This window comes from Rattus rattus, chromosome 2 (genome assembly GCF_011064425.1).
Source record: "Rattus rattus isolate New Zealand chromosome 2, Rrattus_CSIRO_v1, whole genome shotgun sequence".
Classification (NCBI taxonomy): domain Eukaryota; kingdom Metazoa; phylum Chordata; class Mammalia; order Rodentia; family Muridae; genus Rattus; species Rattus rattus.
Window position 1 is genome coordinate 124,242,276 of NC_046155.1, and position 20,336 is coordinate 124,262,611.

Here is a 20,336-nt window from a genome sequence, read left to right on the forward strand (position 1 = left end):
TATTCCACTCCCTTAATCATCTTCCTCAGCATTCTCCATGATCCTAGTCATTTGTCAAGCTATCTGGGTCTTGCTAAGAAGTAGTGATACACACGGAAGAAGTTCCCTGTCTACTTACTTGACTACAGCCTTAGGACCTTTGCTCCTGGGGTTCTCCCCCTGCTCCCTGCTTGCTTTGTCAGATCATAGCAACACCTTCCCTGTCTGACTCTGAAGATCATTGAGTTTGAGGTACTTGTGGATTTCTTTGACGAGGGTGCTTTCCCAAGCAGAGAAACTCAGGAAGTTGATGAGGCTCTGTCTGCATCCGCGTACCAGAACACGTAACCTCCTGATTCACAAGCCAATTTGACAACTTGTTAGCCTGTAACCTTTGCAGTGCCCAGCAAAGATGTTAAATTATGGAATGGATTCCTGATTCCATCCTGACAGATAGGACGGGGAATGGATGGGCCAGCATCCAGAGATACAACAGGCAGCTCTCTAGTCTAACGGGACTGCCACAGTCTGAAAATTTACACTGTGGTGATTAAATCATGGTCCAAACCCCATCAAACTTGACACGAAAGGAATAAGCTAGCAAGGCCTTAAGTAAAAGACATAGATATAAAGAAAGACACATATTTCTACAATTTGTCATTTATCTCTTTCTGTAGAACTTGATTCAAATATACTGTCTTTGACACGTTCTTGTCTACTTGTAGACATTATTTTATGATGAGCATAAATTTTTTTTCTTTTATTATAGTTGCTCAGACTGAGTGATTTACTTCTTCAATTGATCTATGAGGGTTTTTAAATGCCTCATTCACTCATATATTCGTTCTTCCGTCATACATTTATTGACAGCTTACTGTAGGGAGGTTATTACATGGACAGAGGGACGGAATACTGTGAGATAGTCTCTGTTCTCAAGGGCTTTCTTCATTAAGGGAAAAGGCAGATGTCAATCAAGCATCTCATAGATTCCTGTAGAAGCATTGTGACTGCTGCTTCCTCTTGAAAGTTGCATTAGTGAAGGGGCTATAGGTAGGATATTTCGTAGTTCTATTGAATTAAATGTACTTGTGTTTCTTTGAGACCAAGGGAGACAACACATAAACAGGGTGCCCTTGGGACTGCTTTGAAGGTGAGGTCATTTGGAAGTGTCTAATGTTCAGGGGTGGATGTGGCAATTTCATTTACATGTAATATGTTTTTAGCATTGTTTAGATCATTAGCTTTAAGACAATATCGGTCGGCTTTGAAATATTATAAAACAACACACAAAGTAACTAACTTAAAAGCAAAAAAATTTACTTAGTTCTCAGCTTAGAAGTTTAGTTGTAAAGTGTGCCTATGCTGTGTTTCAGTGTGTGTGGGTGTTTTTCACTCATTTTTTTAAAAATAGGGTATCTTACTGGCCTGAAACTCTCCAAGTAGACTAGACTAGCTAGCCTCCCAAGCCCAGAGATCTACCTGTCTCTGTCTCACTGCTAGGATTTCAAGCATGCCATACCTGGCTTTTATATGTGGGTTCTGGGATCAAACTCAGGCCCTTGTGACAAGCACTTCACTGCCTGAGCTATCTCCCTAGGACCTAATTAAATTTTGTTTTAAACATTAACATTTTATGACTGTTCTGCAAGCTGCTTTCTTCTTCTCGATGAGGTATTAAATCCTACCTTACTCCTTGTGCACAGACACACTGCATGCATGGAATATTTCTTCAATCGTTTCTATGTGAGAAATGTTATCAGAATCAGTACCTACACTTACCCGAATGAAAAAATCTGGGACTATTGTTTTCAAGAATACTTTTTGGAACTGATAATCAAGAAAGGTGGGCACTATGTTTTGTACCAATTTGTCCTAAAAAAAAAAAAGTTTACTATTTTGAAGCTCTCCTGACAACTGACTTTTTGATTTTAGCAGAATGCATCTGGCTGACATGTCCCAAAGGGCATGGTCAGATCGGGTCCTTGTTAATAACTACAAGTTTGACCAATGTCATTTCTGTCCCCTGTATGCAAACTCCTAAGGTCCCTTTCTTAGGGGACCATGCTCTGTGATGTCATTCATGACTCTCTACTCTTATGGAAATTGTGACACTACTCAACAGCTGACTTGTTTCAATTTGAATTGATTCTCTTTTTAGCTACATGCATGCCTTGAATAGAGTGAATCTGACTAATGAATTTGTAGGCAGGATTTTGGCAACATGAAAGACTCTGGCCTCCCTAGAAAAGTTTTCGAAATTTGCCTAGTGTTTACAAGGAAAATTGCGTCTCATAATTTACACCATTTGAATCTAATTTTATTTATCAACAAACATTCAACATATGTACAAAACCCAGTTCTTGTAAAGCCATTTAATCTTTAAACCCGTTTAATCCTATCAGTGGGGTTGTTAAAATAAACATGGATGATTCTAACATGCCTGGGAGTTTACACACTGTCCCATTTGCAAGAGCCAAGATATTGCTGTGTTTATCCTAGACAAGGGATGGCCTTCATTTGAGGATTGTATTGATCTCCAAAGCAAAGATAACTCCACATGCCCAAATCCCACATGAATGTTGTTAACTGCCACTCACAGATCTTAATTTGTTGATCCAGATGTTTATAGGTCCCCAGTATTGGGGGAGATCTGCCACTTCAATATTTAAAAGAATGAAAAGAATTAACTATTTTACTTCTTCATTTTTATGCCTTGCGTTGTCTTGGATGTATTTTAGGAGGGCGTATGTATACAGAGAGGCAAAGAAAAGGCTCCAGCATCATTAAATTGATGGATCAGACACTTAACAATTTTAATGAACTTTCTGTTCTGTTTTCAAAAATTATAAGAACAAAGTTCTTTCCAAAGCTCACTAAATTTTTAGCACCTCGTTTATCTCATCTATGGCTCATATATGGGGAGTTTACAAATTATTAGATTTCAAACACCAAGGCTGAGGTATTCCACATGTGTCATTATTTAAAGGTGTTTATGTTAGCACTTTTAAGACGTATTATATTGTTTTTGAAGACTAATAGCCACCAAGTTTTTTCGCTTGTTCCCATAATGGTGTTGCTTCAAGAACAAAAATGAATTTATTGAATTAAAAAGCTTACTTAAATTCTTACCCAAATACCTTTACATAGTAAAAGCATGTGATAATGGTATAATAAATATAACTATACTAATAAATATTGTTTTTGTCAAGGCAATATTCAATAATACAACATGCTGTGAATACTTATATTGAAATACTTCATACATTAGCACTATCATACTTTATCTATGGGTTAAAGTAATTTTAATAATGCATGATAATAGTTTAGAGTTTCTGTTCTTGAACACTAGACTTGTCTAGGTATCTTTCAAAACCTGAGGAAGACATTGAAGTTTTTTGTAATGCCCATCATGACAGATTTCAAATCCTCCCTCTTCTCCCTCGGCCACTTACAGAGTAAGATGTCCATATGTTCACTCGTCTAGGAAAATGACCATAGTTTATATGTTAATGAAGAGATGATATTTGAGTTACCATCAAGAAGATGGTCTTTTAACCTAGATGTCACTATCAAGCATATCCCTAGCCTACACCTTTTGGGCCATGTTGAGAATCTAAGTCATTCTTTCTGTTGGTAAAAACCACAGTTTTGTTGTGCCTTGATCATTTAGCTCTATCATATAAGATACTTCAATAGCATGCAGAGGGTCAGAAGGGTTAGATGCTCCTTAGTTTTTGAGAGTCTTTGAGGACAATTTATACAACAGAGGTGGAGGTTGGATATGTATAAGGTGACTCAACTCCAATGCCTGAGAAAGACAATTTTATAAAACATAAGCCCTGTCTTAAGCAGTGGAGACACTGTCATGTGATTTTGTTTTCCAGCCTCTTCCATTTTCAGAATTTTTTCTTCATGTAACCAATTTATTTTAAGGATGCAATTATACCACAGATTATCCCTGTCCTGGAAACAGAACATTGAGGTACTGGATAAGCCAATCATGCTCCCTATCTGATACAAAAAACCCAAATATTTAAAACTGTGACGCAGTTGGTAAACATGCATCACATTGGGAGTTCATTGTGAATTCCAGTGACTGCCAGTCTATGGTAAAAGCAGGACAGACCCTCTCATTATGTTGAAGGCTATATTTTGTAATTCTTAAAATGACAAAAATTTTGTACAGGGGGATAAGAATGGATCGATCTGCATTCTTCTACATACTGACCTCCAGTTGAACCAGCACCATTTGCTGAAAATGCTCTTTTTTCCATTGGATAGTTTTGGCTCCTTTGTCAAAAATCAAGTGCCCATAGGTGTGTGGGTTCATTCCTGGGTCTTCAATTCTATTCTATTGGTTTATCTGTCTGTCTCTGCACCAATATCATACAGTTTTTTTTATCACTGTTGCTCTGTAATACTGCTTGAGTTCAGGGATAGTGATTCCCCCAGAAGACCTTTTATTGTTGAGGATAGTTTTAGCTATCCTGGGTTTTTTGTTATTCTAGATGAATTGGCAAATTGTTCTGTCTAACTCTATGGAGAATTGGAATTTTGATGGGGATTGCATTGAATCTGTAGATCGCTTTTGGTAAAATGGCCATTTTTACTATATTAATCCTGCCAGTCCATGAGCATGAGAGATCTTTCCATCTTCTGAGATCTTCTTCAATTTCTTTCTTCAGAGGCTTGAAGTTCTTATCATACAGATCTTTCACTTGCTTGTTTAAAGTCACACCAAGGTATTTTATATCATTTGGGACTATTATGAAGGGTGTCGTTTCCCTAATTTCTTTCTCGGCTTGTTTTTCTTTTGTGTAGAGGAAGGCTACTGATTTATTTGAGTTAATTTTATACCCAGCCACTTTGCTGAAGTTGTTTATCAGCTTTAGTAGTTCTCTGGTGGAACTTTTGGGATTACTTAAATATACTATCGTATCATCTGCAAATAGTGATATTTTGACTTCTTCTTTTCCAATCTGTATCCCCTTGATCTCCTTTTGTTGTCAGATTGCTCTGGCTAGGAATTCGAGAACTATATTGAATAAGTAGGGAGAGAGTGGCCAGCCTTGTCTAGTCCTGACTTTAGTGGGATTACTGGTTTGCTGTATATGGCTTTTACTATGTTTAGGTATGGGCCTTGAATTCCTGTTCTGTCCAGGACTTTTATCATGAAGGGATGTTGAATTTTGTCAAATGTTTTCTCAGCATCTAATGAAATGATCATGTGGGTTTTATCTTTTCGTTTGTTTATATAGTGGATTACATTGATGGTTTTCCATTATATTAAACCATCCCTGCATGCCTGGAATGAAGCCTCCTTGATCATGATGGATGATTGTTTTGATGTGCTCTTGGATTCGGTTTGCAAGAATTTCATTGAGTATCTTTGCATTGATATTCATAAGGGAAATTGGTCTGAAGTTCTCTTTCTTTGTTGGGTCTTTGTGTGGTTTAGGTATAAGAGTAATTGTGGCTTCATAGAAGGAATTCGGTAGCGCTCCATCTGTTTCAATTTTGTGAGTAGTTTGGATACTATTGGTATGAGGTCTTCTATCAAACCAGATACACTCAAACTAATAGAAGAAAAAGTGGGGAAGAGTCTCGAACACATGGACGCTGGAGAAAATTTCCTGAACAAAACACCAATGGCTTATGCTCTAAGATCAAGAATCGACAAATGGGATCTCATGAAACTGCAAAACTTCTGTAAGGCAAAGGACACTGTTGTTAGGACAAAACAGCAACCAACAGATTGGGAAAAGATCTTTACCAATCCTACAACTGATAAAGGGCTTATATCCAAAATATACAAAGAACTCAAGAAGTTAGACTGCAGGGAGACAAATAACCCTATCGAAAAATGGGGTTCAGAGCTAAACAAGGAATTCACAGCGGAGGAATGCCGAATGGCTGAGAAACACCTAAAAAAATGTTCAGCATCTTTAGTCACAAGGGAAATGCAAATCAAAACAACCCTGAGAGTCCACCTCACACCAGTCAGAATGGCTAAGATAAAAAACTCAGGTGACAGCAAATGCTGGCGAGGTTGTGGAGAAAGAGGAACACTCCTCCATTGTTGGTGGGATTGAAGTCTGGTACAACCATTCTGGAAATCAGTCTGAAGGTTCCTCAGAAAATTGGACATTGAACTACCTGAGGACCCAGCTATACCTCTCTTGTGCATAAACCCAAAAGATGCCCCAACATATAACAAAGACACATGCTCCACTATGTTCATAGCAGCCTTATTTATAATAGCCAGAAGCTGGAAAGAATCCAGATGCCCTTCAACAGAGGAATGGATACAGAAAATGTGGTACATCTACACAATGGAATATTACTCAGCTATCAAAAACAATGACTGTATGAAATTCATAGGCAAATGGATGGAACTGGAAAATATCATCCTGAGTGAGGTAACCCAATCACAGAAAAACACACATGGTATGCACTCATTGATAAGTGGCTATTAGCCCAAATGCTTGAATTACCCTAGTTGCACAGAACACATGAAACTCAAGAAGGATGATCAAAATGCAAATGCTTCACTCCTTCTTTAAAAGGAGAACAAGAATACCCTTGGCAGGGAATAGGGAGGCAAAGTTTAAAACAGAGGCAGAAGGAACACCCATTCAGAGCCTGCCCCACATGTGGCCCATACATATACAGCCACCCAATTAGACAAGATGGATGAAGCAAAGAAGTGCAGGCCAACAGGAACCAGATGTAGATCTCTCCTGAGAGACACACGCAGAATACAGCAAATACATAGGCAAATGGCATCATTAAACCACTGAACTGAGAACGGGACCCCCGTTAAAGGAATCAGAGAAAGGACTGGAAGAGCTTGAAGGGGCTCGAGACCCCATATGAACAACAATGCCAACCAACCAGAGCTTCCAGGGACTAAGCCACTACCCAAAGACTATACATGGACTGACCCTGGGCTCCAACCTCATAGGTAGCAATGAATATCCTAGTAAGAGCACCAGTGGAAGGGGAAGCCCTTGGTCCTGCCAAGACTGAACCCCCAGTGAACGTGATTGTTGGGGGGAGGGTGGTAATGGGGTGAGGATGGGGAGGGGAACACCTATGTAGAAGGGGAGGGGGAGGGGTTAGGAGGATGTTGGCCTGGAAACCAGGAAAGGGAATAACAATTGAAATGTAAATAATACCTACGTTAATAAAGATGGAGGGGGAAAAAAAGAAGTAAACAAAAGTCTTCCCTAAAAAAAAAGAAAAAATGACAGAAATGGAATGTTCCTACTTCCTACTCAATTTCTGAGGATGCAAGTAGAAAAGAAGCTGGCCTGTCATATTGGAAAACTGAGCTCCATCTGACACACCTGAAAGATGCGAAAATTTCAACTCAGATAAGATCTGTAGAAAAGCCATGAGGAGCCCTCATGTTGAATTAGGGAAGGGCGATCAGACTATATCTCTGTCCTGGACCAATTTAAGCTTGCATAAAGGGTTGAGAGAACTTAATGATCATATTAGTGACTTAATGATCAATCACCATGAAACCGATCAAGATGCTGAGAAGAATCAGAAAGCAGGAAATCCTACTCGGACCAGGACATATATTCGGGTCAAACCATTCCCAATTTTTTTTGACAAAATTTGAAGATTATTGTGATTGTGCTTTCAAAACAGTCACAATGTGCTTTTTTAAAGGTACGTACACACACTTACCTTTTGACATATGACTTACAACTTACACTTTAGAATATTTTCACAATATTAATTCTTAAAGTAATTGTTCCTGAAACAGGCAACCAATGAGCATTTTCTATTAACAGAGCAGTGTGTCTCTAGTGTAGAAGAAACTGTTATCTCAGTGAAGGTGGGTGGTCAGATAGGACTAAGATTCCACAATTTAGACATTAGCACATTTTTGTAGCCCACTTTTTTTTGTAACAAGCTTCCTCTCCTCTGTTATATTTGCCAAAAGATCTCATCTAAAACTTTAATTTTCAAAAAATTTTTTTGAGTTCATGATTATTCTTTTTACCAGGCATGATTTCCCTCTTGTTGAGTGGGTCTTAAGTCCCATTAGAGAGCTGTTGATTACTTCCAAGGTATGTGTGCCACTTCTGAGCCCTTAGGGTTATTAGTCCATGCTGGTCATTAATGTGGTTTATAGGCATAGCTGGGTAGGACTTGATCGCTTTGCTCCCTTGGAAACTTGTATGGCATCTTCTGGTATCATGAAAGCTAGTCCTTGGGGAAGAAAGAGGTATTTTAGTTCTTTCTCTTCCATCTCAGGGCTCTCTGGATCCTGTGTCTGAAGTCAATGTTGTTTTTAGCAATAGGGACTTACCTTCCACCTCTCGGGAAGCAAGCCAAGTGTTGAAGAAGTATTATATAGTATAGTCTTTGGTTCTTGGAGGAAGCACACTAACCCCAAATGGGAAGATTTCACTTAAACTATATAGGTGTATTTATACAATGAATTCTGTGTACATTCAAGATTACTCTCTCTCTCTCTCTCTCTCTCTCTCTCTCTCTCTCTCTCTCTCTCTCTGTGTGTGTGTGTGTGTGTACATTGGTTGTTCATTTATTCTTGGTGCTGAATAATATTCTCTTGAATAGATGTACCACAAGCTATTCATTTCCCTACTGGAGGATACTTTTATTGGTCTAAGTTCTTGCCATTATAAATGAAGTCACTATAAACATCCACGTGCAGACTTTTGTATGGATATGAGTTTTCAACTTGATTAAACATCAATGAGTGCAATCATTGGGTTATACTGTATAGGTTAATTTTGGTAATAGACTTTTTGTTCTAAAAACCCTTTCCTTTGTGGCATTTATTCTATGGTATTCTAAAGTGTCTTAATTAGAATTTTATTGTGATGAAGAGACATCGTAACCCTGATAACTTTTATAAAGGAAGCCATTTATTTGGGTTAGTATAAAGTCCAGAGGTTTGGTCTATTATCCTCATGACAGGAAGCATGGCAGCATGTAGGCAGATGTGGTACATCTGGATCCACAGGCAGCAGGAAGAGAGTGAGACACTGGGTCTGGCTTGAGCATCTGAAAATTCAAAGCCTATCCCCTGTGACATACTCCTACAAGGACATACCTACTCCAACATGGCCACACCTCAGTAATTCCACTTCCTATGACTGCATGAGGGCCATTTTCATTCAAAACACCACCACAATGAGGTGACGTGGGGCTCCGTATTGAGGTACATTTGAGTTAATAAAAGACCGAGTTAGTATGTTGTTCAATTTATTTAACTAACCAAAGGATTTATTGAAGAGTTTCCATGTAGCACATGTTATAATGACCGCTTACATGTGAAAGATTGTGATACAGCTGCTGTCCTCAGAGAAATCGTAGACCAGGGCAGAGAATGGTGCACAGATACATAACTCTCATGCTGCCAAAATAAGGGAAATTAGAAAGTGGGTGAGAACTCTTCAGGATGTAGCACAGGTTCAAGTGCAGGCCTGTAGAAGCTGGAATTTGATCTGGATGTTGTAAGGTAGGTAGGTGAGGAAATAAGATTTTGGTGGATAGACAGAAAGATGAAAATGAGGATGACTTCCCAGAGCACTGCAGGACTTCTTGTTCAAACCCGTGCAAAGGCTACGGTGCATGCAGAGAGAACTCGGGCAGTGCACTCTACCTACAGTTCTCTGAAAGACTATGACCACAGTTATAGTTTCTTAGTAATAAATCCCATCTTTTAAACAAGTAATGTTGATACTTTCTCCTAAAGCGTCTCCTATTATCTGGTATATGAAAACTTTGATTCCAAAAAGAAAAAGAACACTCATGGTATAAAGAGCTGGAGAGTTTTCTTACTCCATTCAAATAGAAATTATTAAAAAGGCAAAGGGTAGCTCCTTTAGACATAACTGAGCTTTATATTCAGTTAAGAGTGGTGTAACACTGATTATTCAATAGTCATTTAGCAACACTCTGTAAAAGTTTATTTTGCATATATATGCTTACTTATAGACTTTGCACATTATACATTTATATATACATATTATGTATAGGATTAAAATTGCGCATTAATATATAACTTACTTTATGAATAATTTAAGGAAAGTGAAGCTGTTTACCTTAAGTGCTAAATAGAGAGTCACATTCTTAAGTAGAAAGAGACTCTTCTGTGTTGGGAAGCCCATGATGGTTCCAGCCTGCTCGTTTCTTCTCAGTTATTAGATTTCTACTTCTGGTGTTGGGAATTCTCGCAAACCTTTGGCAGCCTCTATACTGCTGCTGCCTGCAGACTTGGAAGAAGTTCTAAACCATCTCTCATTTGCAGAGCCTCTGCATATGACAAGCCTGGTATGGTGGGGCTCGCTCACTGCAAAGCTGTATTCCAGATCTTAGTCTCAGACAGTAGCCATCCTCTCTCTGCCTCCCTGGTGTCTGTTATATACCAAATCAGACTAGGTTTTGGGTTTCAGTTTCTGTTACAATTTATAATGATTGATGATGGTCCCCACAAGTAGCCTTTGACAGCACCTGGATAGAGTTGGGTGTACGAGTGTATTTCTTTCTCTTCTCCATTCCAGAGAGAAATGGAAACGCTCCATGCTGGGCATAGTATCTGATTTAGCCTCTATACCATATGCTCGTGGTTTTTCTTTTCTCCCACCATGCAGGATCCATCTTGATTTTGATCTCTGTGTTCTTCTCTTTTCAGAAATTGATGATCAGTTGAAGCCATGTGTTGCCCATTTTTCTTGGTCACCTGGCTCGTGTGTGTGTGTGTGTGTGTGTGTGTGTGTGTGTGTGTGTGCGCACGCGCGCGCGCGCGCCTGTGTGCTTGTGTGCCTGTGTGTGCACTCACATATACTATGTTTTTCTACTCTTCTATTTCCTCTCAAGCTAGGCAGGGGGCTGGAGGGGTGGGAATGCACCAGATGGCATTCTGGGTGTCTGTACTCATGGCAATGTGTTCAATTCCTATAAAGGACCTCCTGTTTTATCCAACTGTTATTTAACTTAGTCCTATTTTCACTTTATCCTTAGTTATAATGCCCCTGCCTCCGTCTGCTGGTTTAGCGTGGATTTATCTGTTCGTTGTGCCGGTTATCCTTTCATGTTGACACAGGCTTCTTCCTGATGTTTATGTGATAACTTTTTTCCCTCCTCACATTCTGTTTGAGTCACCTTCTCATACAACTGCCCTAGCGCCCCTCTCCCAACTTTCAGCTCACCCTTGCACAGATGGTCTCTTTGCCCCTTTCTTACCTTTCTTTCCCTTTCTTACATTTATTTATTTTATGTTTATGAGTGTTTGGTTGTGTGTGTGTGTGTGTGTGTGTGTGTGTGTGTGTGTGTGTATGTATGTGTACCACATGTATGCCTGGTGCCTTCAGTGGTCAGAAGAGGTGTCAGAACCCTGGGAACTGGAATTATGGGTGGTTGTAAGACACTCTGTGGATGCTGTGAAAACACAGTTGAGTCCTCTGCAAGAGCAACAAGTGCTCTTAACTGCTGAGTCCTTAAGTCCCCAGCCCTTGTCTAACTTTTTAAAATACAATTCATAACATTTAAGAGTCTGAAGTTAGTGCACTTTAAGAAACACTGCTGTTTATTGTTTCTTTAATGATATTCTCCAAGACTATAAACTCTTTAAATACAGTAATTGTTTTGTCAATTTGTTCTGGTATGTAGTTGATGCTCAGTAAACACTTATCATAAAAACAAATGACACATTCAAGATCTGCCTCCAATGAAGTTCTGTCTTTGTCTCCATGACTACCGCTGAATATCTAAGTCTCAAGATGTCCTGCGATTGTTCCATACCGAGCTGAGTCAATCATCGAACTCAGTTGAGCATGTTTGTTTCATAGTTAAGTGTTGACCCCGGGATCTTGTCTGACTATAAACTGTAGCCCATATCTGAAAGATAACAAAGTTACACTAAATAATATTTTGAATACCTAGAATTATGTTGACCATATAAGAAAAGTTGAGAACTTGTTTTAGAATAAGGCTTGTACCTCAGTGTGCTGCTTGCTAACTAACTGCAGGGTCTTAGGTGGGCTGTTTATCCTAAACTGAGTAATTTTATTATCCGTCATTCCCATGAAGTTCAAAAGTGATGTACTTTGGTAAATATAGGACATGTAGCATTTGCCACTTACAGAGGTTCCCTTAGTAGTGGTAACAATTACTAACATGACTCTCCTAATGGTTCTTAAAATTTATTTCAACCTGAAGAAGTAACTTGCATTATCACAACTCTGTTGCTCTTTTGTGAATGGTTGGCAAGAGGATATTTACACATTTGTCAACAGTTTAATCTTAGCCTTTGCTGAGGAGAGTGGGAGCATCTGTCGTGTCTCAAATCCTGACTGGAGTGTCCTGCTTTGAAGAATGGGTGGAATAAGAGTTGTTCCTCTTTGTCTTTGGATATCATTGTAGTGCGTTGGATCAATATGTTCTTCAAAAAATTGCCCAATGACCCATTCATTGGTAGGAACATGGAGAAAGTTAGAGGAAAGAATTTTTTTTTCAGTTCTACTTTCTATTCTGTAGGGCGGCCCACTCAGCACCCAAACCATATGACATGGTGGTAAGAAAGGATGAACTTAAGGATGAGATAAACTTAAGAAAAATATTGTATTCCCTGTCCCTTCAGAATGATAGCTGCAAGATGCCCACATCCAGAAGTGGCAGTATGCTATCCCAAAGCCACAAAATGGGGCTCCAGTTCACTTGTTATATGCAGTGGACTTGGTTTCTTCAAGTAACTGCGCTTTCTTACTTGTTTAAGTCCCAATGCCTCATATTTGACTTTTTTTTGCTTTTGAAGTAGGGTCTCACTATGGAGCTTAATTCATCTTAGAACTCATGATCCTCCTATTTCGGCCTCTTAAATGCTACTATTACAAGGCTGTGCTGCCACGCCCACCTAAGTGTTGCTTTCCATTGGCATAGGCGTTGGCTGACTAAAGTAGTTGTCTTAATTCTGTTGATCATTCTTGTCTTTCCTGCTGTATTGAAACAGTTTAGGAGAGTCTTGCTTAGAGAGTAGACCATTGCTATGCACTTACCTAATGACTAGACCCCAAGCGAAGAACTTCTTGGTAGCATCCATGTCGTACCCAAAGCCACTAGAAGAGTGAGTATTTTCTATTACTCATTACTTTATTCTAGACAATTGTTCTTGCTTAAATCTTACATTGGCATACCTACACAGACAACATCTTTACTGCTGATTTTTTTTAAAAGGCAAAGCATTAGTAATATAATCATTATAAACACACACACACACACACACACACACACACACACACACACACACACACACACACACGAGTATTGAGATAAAAGTTTCTTGGCCAGTAATATATTACATACTGCTCCAATGTATTTTATTACAAATCCAGTAAAGTTAAAATCCTATAAAATTGATAAACCTACCACATGGTCAAGTTTGAAAAAAATCTCTGGACCTAGGCTATCTAGCAACTTTTCTTTTTGAAGCCAAATATGTTCCCTTGTTCCAGCCAAGTTTTCACTACTGTTCTTGACTATGCATTCTCTCATCTCTCTAGTTCTCTAGTGGTCTCCTTTCTTTGGTGATGTGTGTGTGTGTGTGTGTGTGTGTGTGTGTGTGTGTGTGTTAGCCCTTTGCTCTGTTTTTGTTGAATTTTCTTGAAGATACTCTCTGTTCCCATGGTTACAAACTATTGTTGCTATTGTAGATATTAGTAAATAAACATTTCCATGCCTGAGTGCCCTCCAGCACTGTAGGCAGATGCTTGCAGCAGTATTCTAACAAGTTTCAGGCAGCTTTCATGTAGTTTATCTACGTAAATTCAGCATGCCTTGAATGAAAGCCATTGTTTTCTCTAAAGATAGGGCTTCCCTTCTTAGTCAGTCAGGGGCTTTCTTGTGCTTAGATTTACCTAGCCTAAATGTTTCAGGTTGTCTCCCAGTTCCTCTCTTTCTTTTTTTTCCTATTCTGTAACTATGTTTTCTGAATAATAATGATCATCTCAGTTTTCCATTACTGACATCATATGTAAGAATTAAAAACAAATGAATCATGTCTCATTGTGTAAAATCTTGAATTTGAATTCTTTCGATTATCAGACGTTGGTCTTAACTATGGTCTCTATCATTTCCCTAAGTGTGCTCTTCATCATTAATGTCGATTCCCAAATTATGCTCTCCAAAGTGACAACGCTTCCCTGGTATGTCAGGACTCAGCTTCCATTTGGCTATAACTTTGACCATGTCATATAATATTACCATTAGGATTATATTTATTTTTATATCATCATGTTATTTGGTACAATCTAGAAAATTAAGGTCTGAAGTCATCTTTAATGTCCCTGTCAACAGTCAAAGAATGACCAGGCCCTCATCGATTCATCACCAGACCATTTATTAACCTGTTTTAATGTGCACATGAGGATTTGCTAACCCAGGATTCTGGTTCATCAGGTCAGAGAACAGGCTACACAGTCTACAATTCTGTTCAGCTCTCAACAAATGTGAACCTGCTGGTGAAGACTCATATTCTGAGGAAGAAGACTCCGTTAGCCCATCCTTTCTTCTCACCTCTCCTCTGTTCTCTGAACCTATCATCTTCTTTCTTGTCCCATGGTGAAAGTATTCTGTAGATCAATCAGTTGTCTCTGTAGACCTGGCTGATGATCTAGACTAGATCAGGCACCTACTTTGAATATCCCTTATCTTTTCCTGTTGTTGATACTTCTACTTTTCCCTTCTAACTTGTTTTGGCTTATTGCTGTCTTCCTATGTAATAGTCTTTGCTGTGTTATGCAACAAGGAGGCATAACCTAACCACAGGAACATGTTTGGCCCATGCCTTAAGATTTACTAGACTTCAGTACAATGAGCTAAATAAACCCGTGTTCTTTTTAAATCGCTCAGTCTTTTGTGTTTGTCTTAGTAATGGGAAGTAAATTAAAATCCCTTCACAGGAAAACATTGGTTTAGAGAGAACTGCAACATGGAGGAATGCTGTTTGTTCTTTTTGAGAAAAGATATATTACAAATGACGCTAGTAACTTATGCTTAAGGCAAGCAGTGCTGTGTTCCCATCACCTCAGAAGGCTGGGGAAATAGGCCAGAGGGATGAGATTGTCCCTTCTAGGCTACCCACACATGCGTCCCAAACCAGGAGTCCTTTTTTCCTAATGTCATACAGATTTTCTCTCATCAGTCAATTCCTTACCCCAGAGTACCCTTTGCAGTATGTTGCCTGATGTTGAGACAGAGCCAGCAGCATGAAGAAGACAAATGAATGAGAAAAGCTAAGAGTAAATAAAATAGAAACAAAGTGTTTGAGTTATAATTGCGTCTCCTCCTACCCTCCAGGACTCCTGTGATAGCAAAACTCACAGTGCAGACTCAGCAGCAGAGACAATCTCTTAGCTTAGAGAAAGCAGCACAGGGAAGTCTCCAGTCAGTGGGACCAGAGTCTACTGAGAGACTCCCCACTACTCACTAAGAGCCACCCTTTTCTCCCCCTAATTGAATTTTGGCTTCTGCAACTCTACTCTTCTAACTCCATGGAGATTGACAAAATCCTGATGCTACAGTACATAGGGTCTTTGTTGTGATGGGACAAGACAGAATCAGAACTTATGGAAGTAGCTCAACATGTCGAGGAAAGGAGTAGAGCAGCCAAATGGACTTCACAGAAATGGATTAGGAGAGAGGGAAATTAGGCAAACCAGAGGACAGAAAAGGTCTGAGAATGATCCAGTCAGGCACCTACCCCACTGGGCCACCAGCCAAGTCTATAGGGATCACATTGATGTGTCCTCTCAACCCATTATTAAGACTCAGTATGCACATGAGGATTTTTAGAAGAGAATTCTAACTCAAGAGGTGGGGAGTACCCTGGAGAGTCTACATTTCTCTTTGGGTTTCAGCAAATGTGGGGTTGTTTGTAGAGACCCACGCACTGAGTAGCAAGGTGCCCTATTTTCATTGTCTCATGTAGTTTCAACCACTTCCTCCAAAGCCTCCCATTGAAATACCATGGACATATGAATTACGTCCTCAATAAATAATCTCCAGAGGATACATTTGAAGGAAAGCACTGAGAGTGCTATCGTGCACTCTCAGACATCAGGAACAAACTGAGAGCTCACGAAAACCTGGAACAAGAGACGCTCTCTTCTGTGGGAGAAAGCAATGGGCTTGGAGGAAAGTCTCCCTCCTAAGGAAACAGCTTCTCCTCCCACTGTGCGCATGTTTTCCAATGTGTCCTGGGCATGAGTGGTTCAGGAAGTCGGCACTAAGCTGCCGCGTTCCCTACGCCTTCTCACCCTGTCCCTCCCAATCATCCTTCAGAGTTGTCACATGTTTTCGGGTACAAATCAAGAAACTTAACACTGGCTGATGAGGGCAGTACCTAAGGAAAAAAAGAAATGGTGGAAGGTGGGAAGTGATGGGGGAAGGGAGGGTATTTTCAGCAGCAGGGGGACCTCTGAGACCCATTTGGAAGATAAACACCTCAGTTAATGTGATTTCTACATTTATACCTCTTTAATGGTCAGCAGAGATCAATAGAATGCCTTCTACGAGTGGTTAGTAATGAGTCTGATAGGTGGCAGCGATGAACACTCTACCTATGGGATCCGAGGGCTAACAAAAAAGATCTTTGAACACTGACTTTTGCTTTTTTTTCCTCTTTTCCCCCCAGGGCAGCCACGGAAGTTTTGGCAGCGTTGCTGAAATCCAGTAAGCATCTCTTTAAAAGAGGGGGTTATCTCCTCCTCTTTGCATTTTTGTAACAGTTACTCTTTTGTTCCATCGCTCCATTCTGACCTGTGAGGAAACAGAGAGCTGTGTCTCAAGCCTGTTGGGAAAAGAGAATTTGGTGACTGTAGAAAAGAGAGTGGGTCTATCTCCATGTGGACATGTCCACTTGGAATCTATGATCATTAGTGTTCATTGTCAAGGGCACAGACTCCAGAATCGCCTGGGAGAATGGTCTCTTGGCATGCATGTGAGGGATTATAATGATTGCATTAACTGAGATGGGAAGATCTGGCCAAAGTAGGTGCCACCATTTCCTGGTAGGTCCATCCTTTGTTGTTCTCTGCTTCCTGGCGGTGTATATAATATGCCTAGCTACTTCAAGCTCCCGGTGCCTTAGTTTCTCTGCCATGATCAACTACACCTTGAATTATGAGCCAGGATAAACCTTTCTCCCTTGGGTTGCTTTTGTCAGAATATTTTATCACAGAAAGAAAAGTAGATCAGACAAAGACAGCTGTCCATACAAGGGAAATAAGTTGTCTATTGCAGCCCTGGGGACCCTTCAATTCTTTTGGGTAGAAGAAACAACCCTTATTACTAGAATAAATTCCAGCCCATGGGACTGTCCAGTGGAACAAAAGTTTATGTGTGAGAGAGTAGGTAAATGAATCTTGCATTCCGTTTTTTAACTTAGCTCATGACTTTCTATATACATGGGCAAGTAGGGTGTTGGAATTACTTGGACAATGTAGAGGGTGCTAAGTTTTTTTTTTTATTAAAAAGTTATTTCTTTTCTCAACTATGTGACTGATTGCAAAAGAATAGCTTGAAGGTTCTGAATTATTGTGAGTATTTTTTTTTCTTGCCTCATGGCCTTAGCCTAATTACATTGGGAGTCAATTTCACGTGTGCAATATAATAGACAACACGATGCACTTGGGAGTGAAGTCTTGGCTTAATGTTTTTATTCCTCCCCTCCTTACTGCTCTGTCTGTTTTAATTTGGTACTGTGGAAATCACCTTCTTCAATGGTGATATTTGGTTCTTTATAGGAAGCCTGGGGCCTGTGTGTAATAGGTGAACTTTAATAAAGCTTATAAATAAATAAAAATAAAAACACTCTTTCTCCACCACCCATACATCTCTGTCAACCAGAAGCATGAAGAAAAAGCCAAAGTACATGACGTTTCCTTTTATAGACTGGAGAGGAAAATGAAGCTTGAATTCATTTCATTGGTTGGAACCTCATACAGTATGGAAGTCTGTCCACAAACAGATTTCAAACATAGGGCAGGTGGAAGGCAGTGGAAACAGACTAGGAAGGGAGGAGAGGGAGTCTATGGACTACTTAAGATGGAAAGATGTTACTTGTGAGTTCTGGGGAGGAGGGAGGAGCTGTTGATTCTTCAGAGTCAACTAATTATAGGTTTAAGCTCTTGATTCTTATTATGGCCAACAGTGTCATCCTCATTCAAATGCTTGGCATAGGATGAAGGGCTGGGGATAGGAAGGAAATGAGCTTTGCTCCCTGGGACACCAGTGAGTGGAGTGCTTTGGGACAGAAGCTTTCTCCCAAGTCCTCCCAGCCCAGCTTTGGCAATAGAAAACTTGACTCTTTCTGGGAAGGGAACCCTGAGGGCTAAGTAGAGCTATCTTACCTCCAACTCACACTCACATTTTGACCTTAAAATTTGAAGTTAAGTAACCTCTCATAAAATGTACCTATGTTGTGAGAAATCTGAGAGTAGTCTCATATTCCTCAGTTTTAGTGATAAAGAGCATGGTAACCAGTAGTATAGAAAGCCAGTACTATGTGCCTATGAGCACATCAGTCACACGCTGGCTGGGTGTTCCACATGCTAGCCTTACTTCATAAGCTGAGCCCGCAGTGGTAGAGGGTTCAGCTCCGAGTTTTCTAACTCATATTCTTTTAGGGCAGTGCTTCTCAACCTTCTTCAGGCTGTGACCCTTTAATACAGTTTAATACAACGTGGTGGCCTTCAATTATCAAATTATTTTTGTTGCCACTTCATTACTGTCACTTTGCTACTGTTAGGAATTGTAATGTAAATATCTGATATATAGGATATCTGATATACGACTCCTGTGAAAGTGTCACTGATCCCCTCCACCCCTGGGCTGAAAGGGGTCGAGGTGTATTGGTTGAGAAGTGCTGTGCTGTTTTAGAGGTTGGCTTTTGACTTTCCTCCTTTGGAGAATATACTTTGGATCACTGGGTTAGGTGCCCTTGCTTTCTATTTCCAAAGGCTTTCCTGCATCAGTGCCTTGATGTCACTGTACTGAAGGGGTTTTTTTCCTTTTCTTTTATTCTTTTATTTATTTTTTTTTGTCTTTATCTTTCAGCAGGAGCTTTTAAGGGACAGGGGTTATCTCTATTGATCCGTATGTTTCTTGTATCAGCACAACAAGGCCGAAAGCACATATTTGTTGATTGCAATTAAGTGATTGATTTGTGATATTTACCCACACGAAATAGCAAGATTGCCCCCTACAACCTAAGTCTAACAATCCACGCTTAGAACCAATGCTCTTAACATTTGTAGTTCTAATCTCTATTTACTTTACTAATAGGCTGCTAGGGAACTGAAAGCCTGCTGTCTTCCACATATAAAGCAGGCTTTACTGTCCTATTAGGAAGAGATATGGGGTTATCTGCTAACTCTTCTGAGCTGTTCATATGGGTCTTTGCCTGGGTCTTTGGTTATTTATACTACAAAACAGTTGGATCAGAGATTCCCTAATTTTCTTTCTCCCACTAAATACAAAACCTTCATTTGTATCAGAGTCTCTCATCCTTGGCACCATTGACATTTTGAATTGGGTAATTCTTCCTTGTTGGAATCCATTCTATGCATTGTGGAATATTTACGGACACCCAAGATTACTCTGCACTAGCATTTGGCATTGTGTTTATTGTAACAACCCACCCTATCCTATGGGCATTAAGGCTGCCTCCTTTTGAGAACTGCCGATACCTATTTGGGTACACGCATGGGCTAAAATCCACCAAGAGTTTCAAAATTTCCTTCCCAAGATACCTTTCTTGGTATTTAATAAACATTTTCATATTTCATAAACAGAAGGGAGACCAGTATTACAAACATTCACAAATAACATGGAGGGGACCCTGCTGGTGCAGGGAGGTTTTATCACAAGTGGCAAGTCTAAGTAGAAGGGTTCTGAGATCATCTGTGAGCTCCGTACAAAAGAAGGCTTCACTTAGATGGTAAAGTTAGACCGAGTGCTTGAAGAGCATCCACAGCCTACCAGACGGTAGCCTCTGTTGTTCTACCAGCCCAACCGAAGTATACATGGCATGGAGTATCTGGGCGTAGATGATAATAATCCACCTAGACTGGAGCTCCTGCAGGGCTTTGAGAGTTCTGGAAATTTCTAGCCATTTTATAATGTCTAAATGTCATATGTAGCTAAACTTTAATATGGAATGCCTTTTGACCTGAATTGAAAAGTGTTGAATCTATCAGTTGAACTTAAATGCAGGATATTAGATTCTGTCCAAAATTCAAACCTGCATGTGGCACAGCTCTCCTGGAATGTTTATGCAGACTTTTATCTATCAAAGGCATGCTTCTTTTAGG

The 20,336-nt window shown here is 39.8% G+C and overlaps 1 protein-coding gene across 1 annotated transcript in view; it reads left to right on the top strand.

Annotated features, from left to right (window-relative positions):
* Positions 1 to 20,336, top strand: part of Agbl1 (ATP/GTP binding protein like 1) — a 438,823-nt gene that overhangs the window by 219,185 nt on the left and 199,302 nt on the right. The window contains exon 6 of the mRNA XM_032895109.1: positions 16,658 to 16,695. Within this exon, the coding sequence (XP_032751000.1) occupies positions 16,658 to 16,695 (38 nt within the window). The remainder of the gene's footprint in view (positions 1 to 16,657; positions 16,696 to 20,336) is intronic.